This window comes from Ceratotherium simum, chromosome 8, assembly GCF_057802395.1.
Source record: "Ceratotherium simum simum isolate JZ-2026a chromosome 8, ASM5780239v1, whole genome shotgun sequence".
In the NCBI taxonomy this organism is placed as follows: Eukaryota; Metazoa; Chordata; class Mammalia; order Perissodactyla; family Rhinocerotidae; genus Ceratotherium; species Ceratotherium simum.
Genome location: NC_141907.1, coordinates 67,696,405 through 67,723,650, shown reverse-complemented (window position 1 = coordinate 67,723,650; position 27,246 = coordinate 67,696,405). Strand labels below are relative to the sequence as shown.

Sequence of the window (27,246 nt, the reverse complement as noted above, 5' to 3'; positions counted from 1 at the left end):
AAATAAAATAAAATAAAATAAAATATCTACAGGCTTAAAAAATTATCTACCCATTCTAACAAACATCATCTCCAAGCCTTGTGTCAGAATCTCATTGTTATAGTAATTTAAGCATCTGCTCAATGGTGTGTGTGCTGAGATTTCAGCCACTAATGCAGCATGCGTGAGTGAGATCATTGAAAAACATGCATTTAATTTCTGTTTTGTATGGTTTTCTCTTTGTCTTTTATTTTTGCATGTGTGGTTACCATAAATGTATTTTCCATAGGAACATCTGCTCAGCAATTGGATGCAACATTTAGTACCAGTGCTTCCCTTGAGATATTTGAATTAGACCTTTCTGATCCATCCTTGGATATGAAATCTTGTGCCACTTTCTCTTCTTCTCACAGGTATGAGATTCAACCTTAAATTCACATGATTATTTAGTTATTGGTTGTGGTTGATGCCTAGTTTGTCTATAAATATGCCATTGGTTGTGGTTGATGCCTAGTTTGTCTATAAATATGCCATTATTAGAAACTGCAAGGAATACCATCAATGATATGAAATATTTTGTGAAAAAATTTTTGAGTGAATTTCTGTGGAAGTAAAAGAAATGTCTATCTTTTCTGTTGACTTTTTTATTGCTGACTGTTCTGTGTAGGATAGGAAGGAGAGACTCTAATTTCTGTACTTTATTTCCTCATAGTGTAGTAGAGCTACTTCCTTTTATCTCTTTTATCTTACCTGTTTACAAAAACAGGTGGGTATTACTAGAAAAAGGGGTAGTTGGATGAATATTAAGATGTTAGTGGTAGGTTGTTTTTTTTTTTCCTTGTACTTATCTATATTTAAAAACATATTTCACAGAGAATTGTGTTGACATGATTTCTGATACAGTAGGTATTTGGATCACCTTTCCAAGTACTTGCACTGTATTGTAATGCAGAGAAAGGACACTTTGATTTGAGTAGTAAAACATGCTTTATTGCCTCAATGGCATGGCAGATTTTGGTGAAGAAATTATACCTTAGCTAACAAAATACAGCTCAAATCATGGAGTCTTATGGGACCTCTCATTTTTCAGAGCCCTCCCACTGTGATGGGAACCCCAGATACCTTTTTTCTAGTAGCACCATTTGTCTCATTGTATACCTCCATGCCACCTTCGTATTTCATCTCTGTGCCAAACCATAATCTTTTATTCTCTACTAGTAGGGGTACTTGTCATGATAGACATAATTTTGATGTCACTTTTCTACTTTCAGAATACATTATTTTTCTTAGAAAATTTCAGATGATTTGTTTAACAACCTTTACTGTTTAATAGACCACTTGTTAGTGAGTACTTCTGTAGTCACATAGAATCAAGGGAAGTGGTTGATTAGCTCTATTTTACAGATATACGAAAAGCAGCTTAGGGAGATTAAGTAGCTTGCCCAGGGTCTCACAGTTTCTAAATGCTAAAACCATTGTTATGCCTGTATCTTTTGACACACAAATCACTTTATCACACTATATTATCTCTACAAAAGAGTTTTTTATTCTTTAAGATTGCAAAATCAAATATGCATATGTGAGTATAAGTAAAAACTAAAATACCATTTCAAGTCATACACAGTTACCAGGAATAGAGGAGAAGCAATGTTTTTGGAGTATTGATGAAAACAAAGAATTAAATTTATAATTTCAAATTCTTTTCTACATTTATTTGACTTCAAAAATGAGTTATTTTACTCATTGTGTCTTAAAGGTACCACAAGTTGATTTGGGGGCCTCATAAGATGGATTCCAAAGGGAATGTCTCTGGAGTTCTGATTGCAGGTGGTGAAAATGGAAATATTATTCTTTATGATCCTTCTAAAATTATAGCTGGAGACAAGGAAGTTGTGATTGCCCAGAATGACAAACATAGCGGCCCAGTGAGAGCCTTGGATGTGAACATTTTCCAGGTTAGACTTTTGACATTTATTCATAATTCTTGAGATGTGTGCTGCTTGTTTGGAATAAGTGTATGAATCTACTATGCCTCAGTCTTGGAGTTGAAAGCTAAAACTCGGTGCCTGTGCAGGTCGATGAGTGAGTATATTTGTTTGAAGAATGAAGGGTTCAGACTTGGGTTCAGGGTGAATAATACCAACTCCATGGAAGGGATCAGGCTGATGGATTTAATTCTAGAAGTCTGGAGATGTCATGCCATCTGATTGGACATTTTTTAAACGTTAGGAGCCCCAAAGGTTGGAATCCTTGCCTTTTAAAAGTTTTTGCTAGTTCAGCATTAGCTAGTGTTATGGTGTTTGGGTTAGTCCACTGTTTTATTAATTGAGAAATTTTCTATTTATGACAAAGAGATTACTACTCTATCAAATAATTAGAAATATACACAAATATAGTGCAAACTTAATAAATAGGCAGTTAAGAGTCTTTCTACTATTGCCATCATAAACGTTACTGAATATCAGTTATATAAATGTATATGTTAATAAAGATCTTGAGTTGAGGATACTCGAGTATAACAACCAAAAAATGAATGTTATCTTAAGAAAGTTGAAAATAGTTATTTTTCTTGAATTATAGACACTTAGGGTATAGAAATACAGAAACGCAAACTTCTTCATTTCTACAGTTTATGTTGTCTACTCTTTAGATTAGATAGCTAGTTCCTTTGTTAATTGGATTAAACAGCTGCTGGTTTTTGGTTAGTGTCTTGTATTATAGGTGGCTACTACCATAGAACTGCTTTATTTTCATAATTATATGTCAGTTGATCAGAGAAGAATTTATGAGAGTGAGCAATAAAGGATGAAGGTCAATATATGGAACTCATTACCTTCCTGTACTTCATATCCCAGTTTTAGGGTCTTTTGACCTAAAGGAATGCAACAGAGATAACCTAGAAATATTGCCACCTGGAACAAGATTGAGTATAAATGAACTAGAAATACGTGAGAATTTATGACAAGTTACTTTACTAGCCCTATCTTGGTCCAGCTCCTTAAGTTGGCTTTGAGATATCCTGAGATAGATGCCGTTATTTTAGGATTCCATTATTTGTCTGAAAGCAATAATTGGTGACCTACTTTTGTCCTCCTACAATCAGATCCCCTTCCAGAGATGCAAAACCACAAATGATAACCCCATACGGTTGCATGATTGTTTAAGAATTTGTCCATGTAATTATTTTTTTAATGTCTTGTATTAAGATGTCAGTAGACATATTACCTTTTTAGTTAAATAGAATTTTATAGTATGTTTCTCTAAAGAACTATTTAAATTTTAAATTGTTATGCCTAGTATTTAGGAATTCTTGCGTTTTGCTTTTTTAATTAAATGGAAAAATTGTATGCCCTAAAACTGATAGGTCTTTGTGAACTGAGTTATTTTGAGTACTCTTAATTATTCATAAGTGCTATTTAGTTATTAATTATTTTGTATTGCAGACTAATTTGGTAGCCTCTGGTGCTAATGAATCTGAAATCTACATTTGGGATCTAAACAATTTTGCCACTCCAATGACACCAGGAGCCAAAACACAGGTATTACATTGCTTTCAATGTAATCAAAATCAGTTTTTCTATACTTATTTATTTCATATTTTTCACATAAAATATATTGATTTAAAATCAATGTTTAGATGTCATTGATTTTCCTTCAGTGTAGTAAAGCATTAATAAATGTTTCTTCGAAGTTATCAGTGAGTCCTTCAGTGGCAAGTATTTATTCAGTGTCTGCCACCTGCCAGACACTATTAAATGTACTGGACGTACAATAGTGAATGAAATAGACAAGTCTTTAATAATTTTCTTAGATATAGTATTTTATATAGTACAGTATTTTAAATTGTATAATATTTTAACAATATCCAACCTTAAAATAAAAATCATAGACTAGAAAGGATACTTATTAAAAAACAAAAACCTCAACCTCTTTCATATGTATTTCTAATAACTTGAGAAAGAACAGTCCTCCCTTGAGCTTCTTTATGTTGTATAGACTATTCAAATTTGAGTAGCCGTTATAATGGGCCCTAACATTTTGGCCATCTGAGAGGTAGCATATGATAGCATATGATCTACCATTTATAAAGATATTTTTCTAACGGTCTAGGCTGTAACTTCTGCTCTGCCTAATTGTTCATCATATTGACCAATATCTACTTTGTGGCAGTTGCAAAATAAAGAAACTGCTTGATTTATAACCGGAGCTTAATAAATGCCTGGTGAATATGACAGTATTAAGGCAAAAATACTTGAATTGGTGTACACTTGGACTTTAAACTGTCTTCTTTATATTGTATAACTTGTACATTTATATAACTTTATATATTTTTATATATTATAAATATTTATATATTTATATATAATATATAAATTTATAATATAAATAATTTATATTATAATTCATATAATATTGTATATTTATATAACAATATATTGTCTTGTATGTATTGAGAGCTTAGGAATATAAAGCAAATTTGTGGAATGAATAGATCAGATTTTTAAGTAATCTATTTTTTCAAAAGATCAGATTTTGTAGTTAAACTTGATTATTAAGTGAAAAATGGTTTTTAGTAGTATATTTCTTATAGCCCCCAGAAGATATTAGCTGCATTGCGTGGAACAGACAAGTTCAGCATATTTTAGCATCAGCCAGTCCCAGCGGCCGGGCCACTGTATGGGATCTTAGAAAAAATGAACCTATCATCAAAGTCAGTGATCATAGTAACAGGGTAAGTACATGATTGATTTGTGACAAACATATTGTTTTTCTGCTGTAGGTATTCCTGTATTGTTTGTCAGAGTTGGCAACAAATCAGATTTCTAGAAAGTCAAATCCTGTCTTTTCATGGACCAATCGTGTTGGAATGAGAGGTTTTTTTCCTTGGGGAAAATAATAAAACTCCCAATAAACCATGTTGGATATTATTAATGAAGAAAGAGATTGGTTAATCAAGGGGCTTATTCCGTGATAAACTGGTGTTTTGCTTTGCCAGCTGTTTCAAAGCATCACAGCAACTTCTTAATTCATCTTGAGCTTTCTCTAGAATGTACAGATTTTTCCTGCTAGTAATTTTATGACTGTGAACTTGTAGTTTCCAAACTCCTGGCTTCATCTCTTCTGATTAGTTACTGCTAACGTGAGCTAATGTTCTTCCTCCACTTGCCCATGGACGTTGTTGTGTAACACATTAAATTTTCCACTTTAGGGGCCAGCCCTGTGGCTTAGCGGTTAAATGCGCACACTCTGCTACTGGCGGCCCGGGTTCGGATCTGGGTGCGCACCGATGCACCACTTGTCCGGCCATTCTGAGGCGGCATCCCACATACAGCAACTAGAAGGATGTGCAACTATGACATACAGCTATCTGCTGGGGCTTTGGGGAGAAAAAGGGAAAAAAGGAGGAGGATTGGCAATAGATGTTAGCTCAGGGCCAGTCTTCCTCAGCAAAAAGAGGAAGATTGGGATGGATGTTAGCTCAGGGCTGATCTTCCTCACCAAAAAAAAAAAAAATTCCACTCTACAAATTCCTTAATATTATGTCATCATCATATTATGTGCTATAAAATAATTTAGGCACTATTTAAGGCCTTGTTTTGTTAGTTGGTTTTTAATTACATTGTTTAGTTTGACATTTTAAAAAATGAGCTTGCCTAAATCAGAGAATGCGTATATAATTTAAAAACAATAACAACAAAAAACTGTTGAGAAGAATACTTCTTCAAGGTACTGTTTTTCAGTGAATCAGGAGTTTTAAAACAAGTTTCAATGGAGTAAAGCATGCAATAAGCATTTCAGTTGTCTTCTGGAATACTTAATAGGAGATGAACTTCCAGATAATTCTCAGTAATAATGTTAACTTATCACACGTGAAAATTTAGATGGTAGTTGTTGCTTTAGCCATTTTATCTTGATGTTTCTGTTAAAATAGAGGAAAGGTGTGGATTTTTTTGCAATTAAAGTCTTTTATCTCTTTATTTTCATTTTTCTGAAAGTATTAAATTTTAAATTTATATAAAACTTTTCTCCTGGTTAAAATTTTGACTGTAGAGTTTTTGGTATAGGATTATTCTGGCCCAGAATGGTTTTGTGTATCAAATAGCTGGATGAATTAAAACATTTAAACTTTTTACTTTAAGACTACTGTTTAAGACTGTTTAATAAAATACAAGTTTTAGGTTTTGAGGTTTTTTTAAATAAACTAAACCTGAGCTGATGTTTTCTATTTGTTTCAACAAAGGCATATTCCTCAAGTTCATTTTGGCTTTTCATAAAGTAATATGATTGATAAAATGTGAGCCTTAACTATCTGCAGATGCATTGCTCTGGGTTGGCCTGGCATCCTGATGTTGCTACTCAGATGGTTCTTGCCTCTGAGGATGATAGGTTACCAGTGGTCCAGATGTGGGATCTTCGCTTCGCCACCTCTCCTCTCCGTATCCTCGAAAATCATGCCAGGTATCATGCTCCTCTCCTGAGGAACTTAATTTATTTATTTTTAAAAACATATTTATTTACTACTTTGAATTGTCAGATTATTTTTTATTAAATTTCGCAATCTACTATGCCTCTGTCTTGTAAAAGTTAGTATAAGTGGTTTGTTTTTATTTTAAACAGTAGCCATCTGATTTTCTATACCAAAAAACAATAGCCACATCATTTCATAACAACATGAAAACGTGTCAAAGGATTTTCTGCTACTTGTTCAAGTAATAATTAATAGATCAAAATTCCAGTATATCACAACACTTTGGGACAACTCTTGACATGATACAGTTTCATCTTTATTGAGGACATCATACTCATGAAGAGCCTTCTGTAAAAGTCATTGTGAAGCAACAATTGAAAAGTTTGTTTTATTTCTAAGTTTTTATTTTAATTTAAAAGGAAACATTTTTGATAAGTTAGGTGGTTCATTCTGCTTTCAATTTTAATAAATGTGCGAATGCTCTAAAAAGATATAAGAATTTTCTCATGTTAGTTTTAGTAGCATTAAATTTAATTAGTAATTTGATAAATTTCCTATCATTGATATTCAGGTGCCCAGGGAGTTTATGCATATTTGTTCAATGTTTTTAAACAAGAATAAAATCTCTTTTAATATTATAGTATTTTCTAAGTACTTTTGGGCTTTTTTCTTCTTTCCTATTTAGGGATATATAGACTAAAGCTTTAAATCCCTTTTTCCCCTGTGTAGTGGATTTGCACACTAAGAAACCTTAAAGTCTGTGACCTTTCGGTGAGCTTCTTATAAAGGAGAAAAGAGTCTGGTCAAAATGTAATCCTATTTAGATGTTATGCTTTAATCAGCTTTTTAGTAAAGGAGGGAGATTCTGAGAGTTTTAATATTTTTCTCATGTTAGATAAGGTTTTATTCATTCATTCAACACATACTTATTCAACATGTATGTACTCTGTCCCAAGCACCGTACTAGGGTTCAGTAACATAACTGACAAAAATCCCTACTGTCAGGGAGCTTACATTGTAGTGGGAGGATAACTAACAGTTATGTAACATGTAAAGTGTTTAAAGTGCACTTTAAATGTTAGCTTGATTAATCCTCATAACAACCCTGTGGTGTAGACAGTATTGTCCCATTTTAAAGATTGGAAATTGAAGCTCAGCAAGGTTAAACTTGGCCTCAGTGACAAAACTAGTGAAGCGGTGACTTCAACCCAAATATTCTGATCCCAGAGTCCATGCTCTTAACACTACATTCTACTGCCAATTTTAGGAATGGCCATAATTTAGCAAGAGAGAAAATTATGCTGGGTGCCAAGAGCAAATAAACCTCTCTAATTCTCAGTTTTCTCCCTGTGAGTTTCTCTCCTTTTTGTAGTAAATACAAAAGTTGGATCATATGATCTTTAAGGTTCCTTTCAGCTCTACAATTCTGTGATATTTTTTTTAATACTTAGAACCTAAGTGTTCTTTAAAATGTGATATTAAACATGATATGGATTTCTGTAAAAGGCATTCTTGACATGCCTTGAAATTCTCGACCTGCGTGATTGAATTCTAAAGGGGGAAGGCAGTTATAAAGTACATTATTGGTATAAAAATTGGGAAAAGTTGAATATGGACTCTGTTTTAAAGTATTGCATGTAAATAATAAATATTTTTAGTATGTAATTGTATTGTGGCTACATAGAAGGAGAATGTTGTTATCCCTGGAGATAAGTGTAGGGGTGACGATTCATGATAGCTGCAGTTAACTCTCAAATGGTCAATATATATATTGACCATTTGAGAGAGAGAAAGACATTAAGTAAATATGGCCAAATCGGTGAATCTAGGTGAGGAGTGTAAGGGTGTACATCGCACTGTCTTTATAATTTTTACAAAGATTTTAAGTTTTTAAAAACAAAATGTTGGAAATAAAAGGCATTTTTTAAAAATTATTTTATTGAGGTCATAATGATTTATAACATTGTGAAATTTTAGGTGTATATTATTATTTATCAGTTTCTGTATAGAATGCATTGTGCTCACCACCAAAAGTCTAATTTTTATCCGTCACCAGATATATGTGCCCCTTTACCCCTTTTTCTCACCCCCTAACCCTCTTCCCCTCTGGTCACCACTAATCTGTTCTCTTTGTCTATGTGTTTGTTTATCTTCCACATGTGAGTGAAATCATGTGGTGTTTGTCTTTCTCTGTCTGGCTTATTTCGCTTAGCATAATACCCTCAAGGTCCATCCATGTTGTTGCAAATGGGACAATTTTGTCTATTTTTATGGCTGAGTAGTATTGCATTGTGTATATAGATACCACATCTTTATCCATTCTTCAGTCGATGGGCACTTGGGTTGCTTCCATGTCTTGGCTATTGTGAATAATGCTGCAGTGAACATAGGGGTGCATGAGTCTCTTTGAATTGTTGATTTCAAGTTCCAAAAGGCATTCTTAAACAATCTGAGTCCTTTTCCTATACTGTATTTTTCTGATTATGAGAGGACTTAGATTGTAAGAAATATCATTAAATTAAAACAAGTTTTTGGGTAAAGAAAAACACCGCTCAATATACACATTGATAGTGAGGCTTATCTTTATTTTGGAAATTTTTTTTAAAACTATATATCTTAGAACTACTGTAATGTTTTCTGGAGAATTGAAGGATATTAGTTTATATGTTTTTGTTTTAAGAAATATGCAAACATCATTCTAGTTTTTAGTATTTTTTTGTGTCTAGTATTTTCTAGTAATATTTCTAGTATTTCCTACCATCTGGTATTTAAATTCTAGTTTCTAGTATTTTCCTTCATGATATGGTAATGTTGACTTTCCTTCTTCCATCTCTAGACAACAAAGGCATGAATATAGAAAAGACAAACTGTTAATAGTGGTTTTTTCTAGATAGTGGAATATAGGGTATTTTTATTTTGTTTATGCAAACCTAAATTTTCAGAACGTTTACCAAAAAATATTACTTTTGTTTTACTTAGGATAAAAAAATCCAAAAGTTACTAAAACACAAAGAGAACTATAAAATTATATCTTTGGTATTTAGATCTGTAACACTTCTTTGTGAGATAAATTTTTCTTTTAATTAAAAAAACTTCATATGATAGGAGAACCTTTCTAATAACAAAAGATAGAAAATGCAAACAAAAAATAGAAAGTGTGAAATAGTTATATTTCTAACCCATCCATGGGTAAAAAATTTTAGTGTGCACATCTTAATTTATTTGTATATACAAAACCTGATTTATGCAAATATTTAATTATATTTTTTATGCAAATTTATGCATGTAGTTAACCTATTCGTTAATTGTGAACACTGTATAATAGTAAGAAATAGATTGCTACAATTTGTAACTATACTTTTTCTCATCAAAAGATGATCTGTAATTTATTATTACATAGTCCATGTTGGGCATTCGTTTTCATTTTTCACTATCATACACTGCACACTGTATTGAATATCTTTGTAATGATCAGAGAGCATATATATTACTAAATTGCTTCCTAGAAAGATGGTATGAAATTATACTTCTGTTAGCAGTGTGTGTCTCTAAAGCCTAGACAGAAATAATTTGGAGATTTGGTTTTCTCAAGATTAAAAATTTCTTCATCTCTTTGTGTTTTTATAGGGGGATTTTGGCAATTGCTTGGAGCATGGCAGATCCTGAATTGTTGCTGAGCTGCGGAAAAGATGCTAAGATTCTCTGCTCCAACCCAAACACAGGAGAAGTATGGGGAGGAAATGTTTCTCAGACTTATAGCTATCATAATATTTTTTTCCTCTCTCTCTCTTTTTTTTTTTTTTGTGAGGAAGATTAGCCCTGAGCTAACATCGGATGCCAATCCTCCTCTTTTTGCTGAGGAAGATTGGCCCTGGGCTAACATCTGTGTCCATCTTCCTCTACTTTATATGGGATACCATCATAGCATGGCTTGACAAGCAGTGTGTTGGTGTGTGCCCAGGATGCGAACCCTGGGCCGCTAAAGTGGAGTGCGAGCACTTAACCGCTACACCACCAGGCCGGCTCCTCATAATATTTTATCTCTAACTGAATAAGAAGTTTTCCATGTGGATTCTGTAGTGCATTATTATAATTAAGGACATGTGACAGTAGATAGAGGTGTGTGTGAAATGTTAATCTAGCAGAGATTTTATCAGAAATATTATCTAATAATAGATATTGAATGATTTCCCTCTCTTTCAGTATTGGGCAAGAGATGATAGATTTTAATTACACCTTTTAAACTTTTACCTTTTCTAAATTAAGATACATTATTGCAAGTGCTTTGCTAGTTACCCCCATGGAATCCTAGTAAAAATAAGAGTATCTTCAATAGGTTTTAGTCTATCATATTTAAATAAAAGGAAGCACATTTGTTATTTGTTTTGTGGCTTAAAGTTTTCAGATACAGTGATGTCAGTAAGAATACAGAAATGTTAAAGTTAGGGGAGACAAGAGAAAAAATTAGTACTAACTTTTGCCTCATGATTTGTAGACCTAATAATAAAAATCTTCTATTTTACACTGTGTCTTCCCAGTGAGTTAAAAATTCATGGGAAATTACTGTTCTAATTCTCTCAGTTATGTAATTTGATAAAATGAATTTTTGCATATGATTAGTGGTGTGTGCTTGGATTTTGAAGGAATAAACTTTCAGTGCATGCTACAACTAAAATGAATGAGTAGATTTTTTAATGCAAATGTAGATTAGGAATAGACAAGTGATTTAAATATCACAAAGCTATGAGTCTTAACCAATTTAAGCATCAAAGACAAGCAGGCTAAATACCTTTTCACTTAATTCTGTTTTCTTATAAAATAAAACGTTATTTTAAATGTCACATGAAGCCACAGTTAAGTTAATTTGACTTATTTCTTTTCTTTTTTTTTAATTCCCACCCCCCCCCCCCCCAAAGCTTCAGTAGATAGTTATATGTCATAGATGCACATCCTTCTAGTTGCTGTAGGTGGGACACGGCCTCAGCATGGCCGGAGAAGCGGTGCGTCGGTGCGCACCCGGGATCCGAACCCGGGCCGCCAGCAGCAGAGCGCGCGCACTTAACTGCTAAGCCATGGGGCTGGCCCTGACTTATTTCTTAAACCCGTAAAACCTCTGCTCCTATGAGCATCAATTACCATTACACTAACTTTGAGTTAGCAACAGTTATTACATTGTAAAGGTTTTATATCATCCATTTTTTATATTTTTCCATATTCTTTTCCTTTTAAAGAAAATTGTTTGTGCCAAATTCTTTTTCAATTCAGCAGTAATAAGAATGATGTGTACATGTTTTCTCGCTTGACCGAAAGCCAGATTTCTCAGTGAATTCTTCCTTCTCAAGATTATTTTTTAAATTTGGTCTTCAAATAGTCTAAATATGGATATTTGAATCTTGGCAGGCGAAAACAGTTAGCAGGACACCATCTACCTTTTAGAGTTTAACAAGTCGATTCTAATAGAGTGTTCTGGTCTTTCAGATGTGTCCCCTACTACCATTTCAATAAAAACAGAAAAACTTCGGTTTTTAAGATATACTTATTCCAAATCTGGTCAAAATTTTAGGTAGCATTCCTTTTTATCATAACAAACCATCATAATGGACTTTTCTTACTTTAAAGAAATTTTTACAGTTGTTTTTCCTGGTTAAAGACACTTTCTAGGGCCGGCCCCGTGGCTTAGCGGTTAAGTGTGCGCGCTCCGCTGCTGGCAGCCCGGGTTCAGATCCCGGACACGCACTGACGCACCGCTTCTCCAGCCATGCTGAGGCGGTGTCCCACATGCAGCAGCTAGAAGGCATATGCAGCTATGACATACAACAATCTGCTGGGGCTTTGGGGGGAAAAAATAAATAAATAAAATCTTAAAAAAAAAAAAAACACTTTCTAAAAGAAAATATTTAATTAAGCTGTAGTTGTTGATTGTATTAATTTAGGTGTTTGGGCTATAACTGTTTTCTGACTTTTTTTTTGGCCAGGTGTTATATGAACTTCCCACCAACACACAGTGGTGCTTTGATATTCAGTGGTGTCCCAGAAATCCTGCTGTCTTATCAGCTGCTTCCTTTGATGGACGTATCAGTGTTTATTCTATCATGGGAGGGAGCGCAGATGGTTTAAGGCAGAAACAAGTTGACAAGGTAATAGGAAGTGTTAAGATTTTTGATTATAACATCTGAAAAAATCATCTTATTGTGTAATTATTTTGAAAATGTCTTTACTGATTAATTGGACAGTTGTGATAAAAAAATTCTTGAATGATTTGAAAACATGTAATATCGTTTTGTATAAGTTACAAATTCTCATGTTGTTATTTTTTTTAGCTTTCATCATCTTTTGGGAATCTCGATCCCTTTGGCACAGGACAACCCCTTCCTCCATTACAAATTCCTCAGCAGACTGCTCAGCATAGTATAGTGTTGCCTCTGAAGAAGCCACCCAAGTGGATCCGAAGGCCTGTTGGTGCTTCCTTTTCAGTAGGTGGATTTGTTTTTATGATCCATAAGCACAAAGGAGTTATCATAGTAAAATGTTAGTACAGGATCATTCAGATGGAAAAAGATTGCGTTTGAGATGTGTTTGTGGAGTTTTCATCAATCAGATTAGTGTCTCAGGAGCAATGGGACCTAGTCTCTTTTTTTTTCAATTGTGGTAAAATATACGTAACATAAAATTGACCATTTAAAACGTACAGTTCAGGGACATTAAGTACATTCACATTGTTGTGCAACCTTCACACCCATCTCCCTTGCCTTATTAAACTTGTCTTTCTTCTCTATCTTGCCTTCCTTCATTCCTTCCCTTTTTTTGGAGAAGGATGTCATTCCTTCTCTCTTTTTTTGGAGGAGGATGTGTCCTCCTTCTTTCTCTTCTTCCTTTCCTTCTAGGTTTTTTTTAAAATTGTCAATTTCTTTTAATTTTTTTTATGGTAAAAAACACATAACATAAGATTTTACCCTCTTAACTTTTTTTTGTGTGTGTGAGGAAGATCAGCCCTGTGCTAACATCTGCCAATGCTCCTCTTTTTTTTTTGCTGAGAAAAACTGGCCCTGGGCTAACATCGTGCCCATCTTCCTCCACTTTATATGGGATGCCGCCACAGCATGGCTTGCCAAGCGGGACATCGGTGCGCGACTGGGATCCGAACCGGCGAATCCCGGGCCGCCACAACGGAGCGCGCACACTTAACCGCTTGCGCCACCGGGCCGGCCCCTCTTAACTATCTTTAAGTGTACAGTACAGTATGTTAACTATATGCATATTGTTGTGTGACAGATCTCTAGAACTTTTTCATCTTGCAAAACCGAAATCCTATACTTATTAAACAACAACTGCCCATTTTCCCCTCCCCAACCAGTGATAATCACATTATGAGTTTACTTTAGATACTTCATATAGATGAAATCATGTAGTATTTTTCTTTTTGTGTTTGGCTTATTTCGCTTAGCATAATGTCCTCAAGGTTCATCCATGTAGTGTATGACAGGATTTCCTTCTTTGAAAAGGCTGAATAATGTTCCATTGTATATATATATACCACATTTTCTTTATCCATTCGTCTATCAACGGACATTTAGGTTGCTTCCACACCTTGGCTGTTGTGAATAATGCTGCTATGAACATTTGTGTGCAAATATCTCTGTAAGATCTTATTTTCAATTCTTTTGGATACATACCCAGAAGTGGGATTGCTGGATCTTACGGTAATTCTATTTTTAATTTTTTGAGGAACCTCCATACTGTTTCCCATAGTGGCTGTATCATTTTACATTCCAATTAACAGCGCACAGTAGTTCCAATTTCTCCATATCCTCATTAACATGTGTTATTTACTATTTTTTAGATAACAGCCATTCTAATGGATATGAGGTGATATCTCATTGTGGTTTTGATTTGCATTTCCCTAATAATTTGTGATGTGGAGCATCTTTTCATGTATCTTGTGGCCATTTGTATGTCACTTTGGAGAAATGTCTGTTTAAGTCTTTTGCCCATTTTTTAATCAGATTGTTTGTTTTTTATTGTTGTTAAGTTGTAGTAGTTCTTTATATATTCTGGATATTAGCTCCTTATCAGATAAATGATTTGCAAATATTTTCTTCCATTTGTAGTTTGCCTCTTTACCCTGTTGATTGTTTCCTTTGCTGTGCAGAAGCCTCATTTGTCTATTTTTGCTTTTGTTGCGTGTGCTTTCGGTATCATATCCGAGAAATTATTGCCAAATTAATGTCCTCAAGCTTCAGCTTAGAAAACTCTGGCCATTCCTGTAGACCAGAAAGAAGAAATAAAGTCTTTTCCTAAATATTCTTATTTCACTTCTGTTTTTAAAAATCTTGTATAGAACAGTCCATTTGTCCAATGTTGGGTTACTCTCTCCTACAACCTACACGTTTAATAAAACTTCATTAAAATAATATTAATAGCTAAAATGTATTTCTTACTTACTATGTGCCAAGCACTGTTCTAAGCATTTTGCATATAGCACCTCATTTAATTCTCACAGCTACCTTATAAAATAGCTACTGCTATCACCTCCATTTTGCGGATAAGGAGAGGCACAGAGAAATTAACTTGTCTAATCTTAGAGTTATAAAGCTTATAGCTATTCTACTGCCATTGTGATCAAATGCCTATTGTACATAATGATGAAAGTGAGTCTCTTGGTAATAATGCCTGAAAGTTAAGATATTAAACTTAGTATTTTGTTAAACTTCCCCATCACGTTTTTTATCATCATAAAAGAATTTTACACATCATAGAATTCTATATATTCACCTTTCCCAAAACTGAATGAATCATCTCCAGTGCAATTACTGTTGAGTTCTTGCTGTTGAGTTCTGATAACCATGTTCTCGTATTCATTCCTCAGGTCTGGGTATCGATCTCTTTGTAAATCTCTTGGATTTATTTCTTCCTTTTACATTGCTATTACTCGGCCTAATTCTTCGTCTTTTCACACTGACCTGTTACATGATTGCATGTCTGTTGCTTGTCTTGTTCCCCTGCAATCCATACTACATACTCTAGATTAGTCTTCCTAAAATAGACCTTTATGTCACTCATAAATCCATTTTTTGGATTTACTTAATCTTCTCATCCTTCCTGTCTGATCTTCTCTACTATCTGCATTCCTGCCTTTGAATCTTTCTTTTGTTTGTGACTTTCCACTTTCCTTACTGAATCCTAACCATCCAGCTAGTTAGTTCATTCTTTGTTTAAGTAATTAAAACATTTATTATTACAAAATTATATATGTACAAAGTTTAAAAGAAAATCAAACTGTACAGAAAAGCTCCTCCCCTACCCCCAAATATAAGTTACTTGAGGACAGAGACTGTCTACTTCACAGGTATATTTTCAGTGCCTAGAATGGTGCCTGACAAATAGATGATGTTTACTATATATTTATCTTTGGAATGAAAAGTGAACGTCTTCCTCCTCTCATATCCCTCCCTCCATTGACTAATATTGGAGTATTATAAAGACAGTAAATAACACTCCTTTCTTCCCCATATGAGTTTGGAACCAAGTAAGAGAGATAGAGGGACTGGCCTGGTGGCCAGTGGTTAAGTTCACACGCTCCACTTTGATGGCCCGGGGTTCCCGGGTTCGGATCCTGGGCGTAGACCTACGCACTGCTTATCAAGCCATGCTGTGGCAGGTGTCCCACATATAAAGTAGAGGAAGATGGGCATGGATGTTAGCCCATGGCCAGTCTTCTTCAGCAAGAAAAGGAGGATTGGCAGCCGGTGTTAGCTCGGAGCTAATCTTCCTCACCAAAAAAAAAAAAAGAGAGAGAGAGAGAGAATCAGAATATCAGCTTTAGTGCAGCCATAAGCTAGATTAGAGACTATAGTTTAGATGTGCAGCTATATGGACCTACTAACAAGCTAGAACGTAGGCTCCGTTAGAGCTGGGCCTCACTCTTATTCTGTTTGCCTCTATATCCCCAATATCTCATTCAATAAAGATTTTTTTAGCTTCACCCTTGTATTAGGCAGCCTTACCAACCTAGTTACAGGGAGATCTAGGTACTATAGGACTTTCCTTGAGGTGCAGGCAACTTATCTACATGAACTATTGCTCTATGCAGGCAGACATACAAAAAGAAGCCCTGGATGTGCAGCTATGACACACAACTATCTACTGGGGCTTTGGGGGGAAAAAATAAATAAATAAAATCTTTAAAAAAAAAAAAAAAAAGAAGCCCTGAAGAGCTGATGCCAGCATGCTGCATTTCTTCCCTGTAAAACAGTGTCAATCCGTCCTCTCCCAGGAGAGTGGAAGGACAGAGAGAGGCTGGAAGTGTTCTTCCTCTGCTCTTCCCTCTGATAGAGCGCAATAAAAATTCCCTCTCTTTGGAAATGAGGAGTAGAATGTCAATGTCCCCTTCAAATATCTTTAGGTTACTGTTATTGAAGTTTTAGAATTTTTGGTTATTTTATGATTATCTTTATAAATGTAAATAATTTACCTAAATGTCCATGTCTTGATGTATCAACTTTATATAGTATTAATTGAAACTCTTCTATGCAGTATTAAATTAGTGCATTTATACTTCCTTCTAATTTTTCCGTTTTTTTCTTTCTAAATTTTTTGTTTCTTCCAATTTTTGTAAATTACGTTATTTTTACATTGCTAAGATTTAAAAATATTTTTGTGTTCAGTTTAAGTTTTCAAGATTTGTTTTAGTTCATTTAAAAAACTGATGACTAACAGCATTTACATTATTATAATTATGTGATATTATAATATTAATATTAGATAGAGCCAAATAAATGAAGAAACCTAATCATCTTGTGAAACCCAGCTTAGATCTTGCTTCTGGGTGCAGTTTTCCCTCACTTCTCTAGCATTTGGGGAAACCCAGTGGTTTTGCCCTTCGGTGAAATTCCATATCATGTGTAGTATTATCTGCACCTCATTCAGCACTTATATATGACTGTTGTATCCAGTTCTATTTTCATGTTAAGTTCCTTAAGGATAGTGGTTTGTGGTTTCTTCTGTCTTCATATTTCCTACAATGCCTGACATAACAAACACTTTGAAGATATTAAACATTTAATAAGATAAATTTGTGTAAAGAGCATAATCTTTGTATAGTTACTGAGTATAAAGAACCAAATTTGGTCCTGTGTTTCCTTCTTTACCTATATTTATTTTTATGAATATATTAATCAGATATTAACTATCTGCTTGCTATATACAAGGCAGATATTGGGTATTGTAGGAAGTACAAGAATAAAGTAGACAAAGAGCTTTTCTTGTAAGTATAGGGGAGGCAGAACTTTGTATCTGCCCTCCTAGAGTTTTCGGCTGGGCCTGAGAATTAAATTGACATAAGACATTAACAGGAGAAAAGCATACAGATTTTTACATGTACATACATGGGAGCCCCCATAGGGAAATGAAGACCCAAACAAGTGGCAAAACCTAAGTGTTTATATACTAGGTTGAACAAAGAATGGCAATTGTGGAAAAGTAACTAAAATTTATAGAGAGACTAAAGGGAGATAATTGTTCTTTAAGAAGGTCTGTACAAGAGTTCTCTCCGCCTCAACTCCCGTCTCTGGTGATAATGTTTCTTTCCTCCTGGTATAGGGAGAGCAGCTCTCACATGGGAGTTTCATCTCCTGCTTTCAGGAAGTAAAGGGGAGTTCAGAGTGCCTTTCTTGCCTCTGCTGTTTTTCAGGTAGTGTTTAGCTCAAAATAATTCTTATGCCAAATGGCATATTTTGGAGTGGCGTATTCTGCTACCCTTTAAAATTTAGAGCCTACAACAGAAGGTGAGGCAAATACATATAGCTAATAGTTGAATCAAAAGAGATATATAATATACTGAGGGCATCTGGGATGGAAGAGGTGGCATTTGCCTGGGCCTTGAGCAGTAGCATTGAGTATGTGGAAGTTAGTAAAAACAAGTAGGTGAGAAATAGTGGGGCTCAGTAAATAGTATATTTCATCTAGAAGGTGGGTGGTATGAGAAGGAATAGTAATTGAAGGCTGGGGTCAGATTGTAGAGTATGGGAGAGTGTATCAGATAATTTTATCCAAAATGATATATATTTAGGCCACGATTCTTTCCGTTAGCAGGTTTACAATAGCATGTTTTTTGGCCACATCCTTGTGATTCAAACTGATTTTGTTCATTTGTTCTTTCATAGTTTGGTGGCAAACTGGTTACCTTTGAGAATGTCAGAATGCAGTCTCAGCAGGGAGCTGAGCAGCAGCAGCACCATGTGTTCATTAGTCAGGTTGTAACAGAAAAGGAATTCCTCAGCCGATCGGACCAACTTCAGCAGGTTGTGCAGTCACAAGGATTTGTCAATTATTGTCAGAAAAAAATTGATGCTTCTCAGACTGAGTTTGAAAAAAATGTGTGGTCCTTTTTGAAGGTAAAGTTGGTTTTAAAACAATTTTATTTCATTATCTGCAAATTTAACTGTTTCTGTTATATTCTAAATCTTTCTTCCTATTAAAGAAACAGTTGGAAGAATGTGATTTTAGGAATTCATGTTGAAATTAAAGAAACCTTATGAAGTGCACATGACCTAACTTTTTATGTCAAGAGTTCTTCCTTCTCTGCTTTGAAAAGCCCAATATGAAGTACTTTTTTTAATAAGTAAAAAACAATATAATAGATGTATTTAAGTGAGAGAGACATAACATTCAGTAGACGTATTTGAAAATTAGAACATAAAGCTTAGTATAATAAAAACATAAAATATTTATTTTCTGTAGTAGATCCAGTTAAAGAAAACGGGAAAAGAGGCAAGAGGTATAGTGGAGAGAGGTTGGAGGTGTTTCTCATCCCTTTTACTGAGTTCCATTTATGGCGGTAGAGTAAAAAATAGAATTTTCTGGTTGGTCATTTTGCCTCTGCTGGAATATCTATTTCTTGATACTGAATTTTCCAAAGAAAAGAGATCTTGAATACAATAAGGTTGAATTTTAAAATTATCGAATTTATTTTTATATTTTGTAATTAAATAATAATTTTGGGAAAGAGTTTTAGGACATTGAATGTTCCACATCGTGTGAGTTTTGCATTTATATAGCCTTTGGACACGAGTTAGTTTGTATTTACAAAAGTTACAGTTTATGGGGCCAACTCAGTGGTGTAGTAGTTAAGTTCACGCAATCTGCTTCAGCAGCCTGGGTTCGCAGGTTTGGTTCTTGGGCACAGACCTACACAGAGCTGATCAGGCCATGCTGTTATGGCGTTCAACATACAAGGTAGAGGAGGATTGGCACAGATGTTAGCTCAGTGCTAATCTTCCTCAAGCAAAATATGAGGAAGATTGGCAACAGATGTTAGCTCAGGACCAGTCTTCCTCACCAAAAAAAAAAATTATAGTTTAACAGTAAGCTTTGTTCAACTGGGATAATTAATTACTAGTATACTTACTATTAAAAAAAGCTTGTTAAAAAATAACTATTCTTTGGATTCTTTCTTATAGTGAACCTTCTAATTGATATAGTAGGCTTTAGATATAGGAGACTTTAGATATTTTTAATCATTCTACTTGGACTTTTTTTTATTCATTAAAAATTAGGCCTTTAACTGCAAGTCTTTGTTTCAAGAATGTGTATTTTTTAAAGGTAAACTTTGAGGATGATTCTCGTGGAAAATACCTTGAACTTCTAGGATACAGAAAAGAAGACCTAGGAAAGAAGGTAAACTTTTGGGAAAGGTAAAAGGCTGTGCTTATACAAGTAAAATATTTATGTAGCATAGGTGTTTTTTTAATAAAGTTCTACACAGATTATCTCAAATCATTCAATAAACATTTAATAAGAATTTGTGTTTGGTTGCCAAAGTTTTGAATACATACTGTTAAAAGTGAAGCTCCACACTATACTTGGATTTAGAAGTTGCCAGGACCACCCTTAATTCAAACCTGATTTAAAGAGCTGTGTTAGGGAGAACTAGGCTTGAAAGATAAGAGGCTGTGAACCTCAAACACTGGAAATAATGCTTCAGTTTTAACAGGGTGTGTAACCAGTGGCCCTCGGGGAAAAGAGAGAGGGCAACTGTTAGAGATCACCCCGCATGGACTACAGCTTAAGTCATGGAAAATAGGGTACTGTTTCAGACTATTAGGATTTTCCACCCTAGCTCGTTATGCCTTTAGCCCACAATTCCCAAACTGTGTATTGAGTTGGTCCAGCTAACAAGTAACTAGTAAATATTTTGCAGCAGGGGCAGTGTATTGTACTGAACCTGAATAAACATAAAGTCCAAGTGATTTGCTTAATATTTTAATTAAAAAAAGACTCCCTTGTAAAAACAGGAAGTCATATTTCAGTTTTATAGTTTTCTTCTCAAAGAGAGACTTAATTATTATTCCACAATGTTGACATGAACAGCGGTAAAAACGTTGACTTTGGAAACCTTGAAGGAAATAGATTCTTTGACGGTGTGATGTGTATTAGCCCTCTGTCATTCTTCGAAAGTGACTCAAGTTTTCTGTAGCATTGCATGGTTGTCGCGTGCATGGTGCAGATTGGATACTGCGCACTCCAGGCAGGACCCGGCATGTTGGAGATTTCTGCTCCTCTGATATCACACGGACCTGGGGCCACATCACAGCCGCACTGCTTACTGGCTTTGTGTCTTTGCTTACTCCTTTAGATTTTTTATATTTAACTTTATTATTAGTCTAAACTGCTTGATTGTATAACTTGTTTAGATTTGCAGGAGATTAATATGAAAGTTTTACTTCCTACCTGCTAGCAAAAAATGAGGAGATAGAATCTGATTGTCAGAATACTTCTAATAGCAGTTCTTTCTATAGTGAGTACCTGAAGAAATATTTTTTCAAATTAACTATAGTTATTTTATTTAAAACAAAGTAGAAGAAAACATGCTTGTTTTGAGGTTAGTTTTGTGATTGAATAGCTGAGTGAGATGACATGTGAGCAGTAGAACTCCACATGATTGAAACTAGAACCACTGAGAATCAGTTCTGCACAGGTTTTATTCTTTTCTTAAATATACTATCCTGGATCTGAACTTCTGTGGATTTTTGCCAGTGAAAATGGAGTAAGAGGTGAAGATTTGCTATATGCATTGAAATAGAATTCCATTTAGTAGGCAAGTTGTTGTTTTTATTTCAGATTGCTGTGGCCTTGAACAAAGTGGATGGAACGGATGTGGTAAGAGAGCCATCACAAATAGCTGCCTTCTAAAATTTGGTTTAGGTCATACCAAAGAAGGAAATGTAATTTTAGAAATTTATCTGTTTTATTGCTTTACAGAGTAAAAATAAATGCTGATTGTAGATATTTTAATAAATGAATAATTCTCATTTTAAAGTAGCATAACTTTAGCTAGTAGAGCATTCCTTTTTCTTGATGGTATTTGAATTTTTGCAAAAGAAGAAAAACAAAATCAATGACTACTCAGATACTAGGTAAGATCTTTGTTGCTGAGGAACACTTGGTAGGAAAGAAAGGGCAAGTCTTAGCAGTAATGGCTCTTTCCTTTTCCTCTAATGGTGTTTCTCAAATAAATTTACTTAGTGTTGCTTCTTATGATTAAACTTGCTCTGAATGTCGTTGGTTGCGTCTTTTGTCTTGCTTGTTCACTAATACCTTTTAATGCTGCATTCTTCAACTTCCTCTGTAATTGTTTTGTGTACCAAAGGCTCTTAAAGACTCTGATCAACTAGCACAGAGTGATGGGGAGGAGAGCCCTGCTGCTGAAGAGCAGCTCTTGGGAGAGGTATTTACTTTTTTATTTTTAATTACATTAGAAAAATATGTGATATTTATCTCACATTGAAATACAGAAAATTTCTTGACTACTTGTTCCAAAATAAAGCTGGAGTATATTGTTTTCTTAGAGGTGTTTAAGGTAGGAGTCTATTTACTAGTTTGACAGAAGTATCATCTCTGAAATCTTTAGTTCTCTGACCTAGCTTCTGGATTATATGGTTTAAAATTAACAGTTGGTGTGAGATTAACTTAATTTGGTTGGATGGATATCAAGATGTCAAACTGAAAAGAGATTTTATTCAGAAATCCACATTGCATTGCATATAAAGTTAATGCTTTTTCTTGGCACATTAATATTTAGGGCCCACTATCAGTGGCGTAGGCTTCTGAATTAGTCTTGAACTTTGAGTCCAAGAAGAGAATATTTCACTAAATAAACTGATTGTCATGATTTACTATAAACATGTCTTGAGTTGTAGTTGACAGTTTTTCTATAACTAGTTAAAAAAAGAGTCCTTGAACAGAGTTGTATCATTCATTTTTTTCCTTTTAATTTTATGGGGTTTTTTAACCACTAACAAATAATTCTGTAATTTACTTTTCTTGCTTTCTAATTATATTTCGTCTTTGAAAATAATCAGGTTCTCATTTCTCGTCTCATTTGTGACTTTCTCATTGTTCTTTGTGGTGTGGGGATATCCTGACTATGGAATATTTCTTACAGTCTTTTACTAAGTTATAAAAACAATTCATCAGTAAATTTAGACTAGCCAGCCCTGGTGGTCTAGTGGTTAAGATTCAGCTCTCTCATCGCCCCGGCCCAGATTTCTCTCTGTCAGGGAACCACACTACCCATCTGCCAGTTGTCATACTGTGGCAGCTGCATGTTGCTGTGATGCTGAAAGCTATGCCACTGGCATTTCAAATACCAGCAGGGTCACCCATGGTGGACAGGTTTCAGTAGAGTTTCCAGACTAAAACAGACTAGGAAGATGGACCTGGCCACCCACCCTGTGAATAGCAGCGGAGCCTTGTCTGATATAGTGCCGGAAGGTGAGAGGATGGCGCAAAAAAGAGACCACGTGGAGTTCTGCTCTGCTGTACATAGGGTTGCTGGGAGTCGGAATCGACTTGACAGCACTAACGACAAAAATTTAGACCATTACAAGATGATTATAAGAAACATTGTCCTTAAAAGTGGATCTTCTAGCTTAACCTGAGAATAAAGGATATAGGTAAAATCTTACTAAAAATTTGAACTAATTTTGGGACTACCTAGACAGAATTGTAGGATACATTAAAGAAATGTACTTCCATTTGTGTACCGATAGATTAACTGTTATCAAATAGAGGACCATTTGAAAATACACTCATGAATTAATAGGTAACAATAATATGTATTTAAAAAAACAGTAATCATCAATGTGTACTTAGAGTATTTGAAAAAATTTTGTTTAAGTAGGTAAAATCTTCCCCTTTATCTTGATGATGCTATTTGTTTATCAAACATAGTAGCTTACACACTGAAGATACTCAACACATAATAAATTGTGCATTTTTATCTTATGTATATTTCAGAAGTCTATAAATAAAGGTTTATTAACTGTTTTTGGAAAGCAAATTTGAAAAATTGTGAGTTGAAAGAAAGAAAAGGTTTTTTTGATAAGTTTGTTATGAATATAATGAGATCAGTATCTGGTTTATTCCTTAAGGTGAATACTTCAGTTGTAAAATTTTTTTGAGTTTTTAAATTCTAAAATGCTTCTCTTTAGTTGGGGAAAGAATTAAGGTTATGGTTATTCTCTTGTAATAGTCAATATTAATTAATTAAGTATTATATACAGATGATGCTATTTACTCCTCTGCACTAAAATTGCCCAATCCAAAAATGCCCCTGGCTTTGAATGCGAGGCACTTACATTCAGATTGTGTAGGCAACACAAGTGTGGAAGATAGGTATTTTATCTCATGCAGCACAGCTATGTTTTTATTTAAAAATTTCTCTGTAATCTCTTTGATATATTTTATTTTTTGTCTTCTTGTGAATTTTTATGCATAGAAAACAAAGTGTTTCCCAGCAATATGCCTCCATTACATTTCTTTTTTTCTAAAGAAAGAAAATATTAAATTTGTTTTTACGCAGTCTTACAAGTTGTCTTTAGAAACTTATAGCAAAACTGTATGTATTTTTACCAAACCAACCTGCTGTTCCAGGTATGACTAATTTAAGAGAATACAAAATCTGTAATTGAATTTGAGTATATTTACTTGTTTGTATTGCATTTATATAAGGACACCAAGTGATTTTTTTTTAATGACTAATTTAATTAAAACAAAAAGACCCTGTAACTAACCCTAGTGGACAGAAACTTTTAGATGTGTAGAAACAGGGTTGTTTTAAAATCTAAATATAGTATAATTAAAAACATGTATATTTTGCCTGTTTCAGGCTACTCTTAGTTGAGATATTTAAGAAAACAAAGATTCTTCAGCTTCAGTAACTTCTGAGCTACCAGTAATGGATAGGTACACTTAAGTTTGTTTAACATTATTTCTGATGACTTTGGATTTTATATACAATTGTATAACGGGAGTTAATACTTAGGGAAGTCATACATCTTCATGTAAACTTGGATCTGAAAACTTTTCTGGAATAACTTGGCATGTCATCTAGTCAAGTAGGTGAATAATCATATATAAATTTTTTTGCCAGTAAATTGTTTCACAGTTTCATTCTGGCTAAATTGCTGCCCTTTCCATCTCTTTAGCACATTAAAGAGGAAAAACAAGAATCTGAATTTCTACCGTCAGCTGGGGGAACATTTAACATCTCCATCAGTGGTGGTAAGTACCTATTGGTTTTGATTTCTGACTTTTTTTTTAACCATTTGAAAGCAAATAGTCCCTAAGTTTAAGTTAGAAATGCTGTGTCACAGGTGGTAGAGGGTTGAAAAGAAGAACTCAGTTATCATTTAGTATATGTAATCAATGCCTTGGAAATGGTCATATGTTCTGACATCTAAGTGATATATAAACTATAATGATCTTTACTATTCTAGTTTAAGCAATCTGGAAAATGTCTTATTTTACCTGATTATACTTAACATGCATCTCAGTATATTTCCATAGATCTCAACAGCTTGTGTTAGAAATTAATCCCCCAGTAATATTCATAAATTAATATTGTGTTCTCCATTGATATGTGTGGTATTTTTTCTTGTAAGAAAAAATTTTGTGTAATGTGAGTGTATTATTTCTTTATTGCAGATATTGATGGTTTAATTACTCAGGCTTTGCTGACTGGTAACTTTGAGAGTGCTGTTGACCTTTGTTTACATGATAACCGCATGGCTGATGCCATTATATTGGCCATAGCAGGTGGACAAGAACTCTTGGCTAGAACCCAGAAAAAATATTTTGCGAAATCCCAAAGCAAAATTACCAGGGTATGTTATTATAAAAACAGATAAACAATAATATTTATCGGATTGTAAAAGCAGTACACTCTTACTATAAATAATTGAAATGCAGAAAAGAGTAAAGAACAAAAAACTCACCCATAATTTCTTGACCCAGAAATAGTTATTGTTAATAGTTTGGTGTGATTATTCTAATTTTTGTTCTTTGCATATATAATTGTTAAAATGAAAAATAGTTTTCATATTTTTATCGTAGAAAAGTTAGAATGTGGAAAATTTTAAAGATAAAAATTTTAACACCCCCTAATTCTTCCGTCAGATTGGTATGTATCTTTTCTTACCTCTTTCTATGTATTTGTAGAATTTTTTAAAACAGAATGAGGATCAAATATGTATATATGTTTGTGGTTTTACTTATAGATATCGTCACTTATATTGTGAACATTTTTTCCCATATCATTAAAGATTCTTACAAAAATTTTTAATTGCTGTATAATATTCTATAGTAAAGATATATTATTTCCCTTATTTTGGGGTGTTTGGGTAATTTCTAATATTTTCATAATATGGGTAAGATAGTGATAAACATTCTTGTTGTGCCTAAAGATTTGTACGAATTTCTAATTGTCTAATGAGGCTGTAGGCCTAGGAAAGGAGTTTCCGGTGCAGAGGGTCTGTACATTTGTAAGCCCATGCTTGATGTTATTACATTTCTTACCATAAAAGTTGTCCCAGTGTTCAGTCTCATCAGCACTGGTCGTTGTTGTCTCCCCAGCCTTGTCTTGTGTTGTGCCCTCCCCTGTTGTCTTAGAGCCACACTGGCTGGCTTGCAGTTCCTCGTACACTCCATGTGCCTTTCTCCGTCGTGACTTTACACCTAGTGTTCCTTTGGCCTGGGATGTTTTTTCTTCCTGATGAAGTCAGTGCTGACTTTATGTCTCAGATGTCTGTATACTCAGAAAGTTTTTCCTGATCCATCAGACCAGGTCATGTCTTCCTGTTAAATGTTTTGATAACACCCTATACTTCTCAGCATTTTATACAATACGTTTGTGCGATTTTTTTTTGAGGAAAAATACCATCTTTTATTTCAGTTGGTTCAAAGATGTACTTCACTTTGCTGCTGCTTTATTCTGCATGAAATAGTGTCACTAGTAGTTTTGAAAGATATTATTGGTTATCCAGAGTTAATTTTTATTAATATACCAAAGGCTTTTAATTCTCCCTTTGTTTTCCTTTCCCAAGCTAATTACTGCAGTGGTAATGAAGAACTGGAAAGAGATTGTTCAGTCTTGTGATCTTAAAAATTGGAGGGAAGCTTTAGCTGCAGTATTGACTTATGCTAAACCAGATGAGTTTTCAGCCCTTTGTGGTAAGAAAAGGAACTTTATATTTATATTACATATATGGCATGGTATATTGTAAATAAAATTAATGACGACTTTTATTAGAAATTTTTGTAAACCTACTAATCACAAATAAGAAAAAGAGGTTCTCATTTGAATACTTTTCTTGGAATTATTAACTACATTACTTCCCCATACCTAGTCATTATTATTAATAATGCTGTTTAATGATTTTGGTTTCAGACAGACCAGCCGTGGAATCTTGCCTCTGAGAGTTACTAGCTGTATGACCTAGGAAAAATTACTTTCTAAGCCT

General features: G+C 34.1%; 1 protein-coding gene across 9 annotated transcripts in view; it reads left to right on the top strand.

Annotated features, from left to right (window-relative positions):
- SEC31A (SEC31 homolog A, COPII component) overlaps window positions 1-27,246 on the top strand; it is a 70,514-nt gene that overhangs the window by 11,923 nt on the left and 31,345 nt on the right. For 6 of the 9 annotated variants that reach the window (XM_087434507.1, XM_087434505.1, XM_087434504.1 and 3 more), the window contains exons 3-17: window positions 269-392; window positions 1,736-1,934; window positions 3,423-3,518; window positions 4,571-4,711; window positions 6,296-6,438; window positions 10,076-10,175; window positions 12,424-12,585; window positions 12,769-12,921; window positions 18,610-18,840; window positions 20,048-20,122; window positions 21,566-21,604; window positions 22,095-22,172; window positions 24,934-25,009; window positions 25,433-25,611; window positions 26,830-26,956. In XM_087434507.1, coding sequence (XP_087290633.1) covers window positions 269-392; window positions 1,736-1,934; window positions 3,423-3,518; window positions 4,571-4,711; window positions 6,296-6,438; window positions 10,076-10,175; window positions 12,424-12,585; window positions 12,769-12,921; window positions 18,610-18,840; window positions 20,048-20,122; window positions 21,566-21,604; window positions 22,095-22,172; window positions 24,934-25,009; window positions 25,433-25,611; window positions 26,830-26,956 — 1,923 coding nt within the window. The remainder of the gene's footprint in view (window positions 1-268; window positions 393-1,735; window positions 1,935-3,422; window positions 3,519-4,570; window positions 4,712-6,295; window positions 6,439-10,075; window positions 10,176-12,423; window positions 12,586-12,768; window positions 12,922-18,609; window positions 18,841-20,047; window positions 20,123-21,565; window positions 21,605-22,094; window positions 22,173-24,933; window positions 25,010-25,432; window positions 25,612-26,829; window positions 26,957-27,246) is intronic. The other 3 variants (XM_087434509.1, XM_087434508.1, XM_087434506.1) reach the window with 1 other exon arrangement.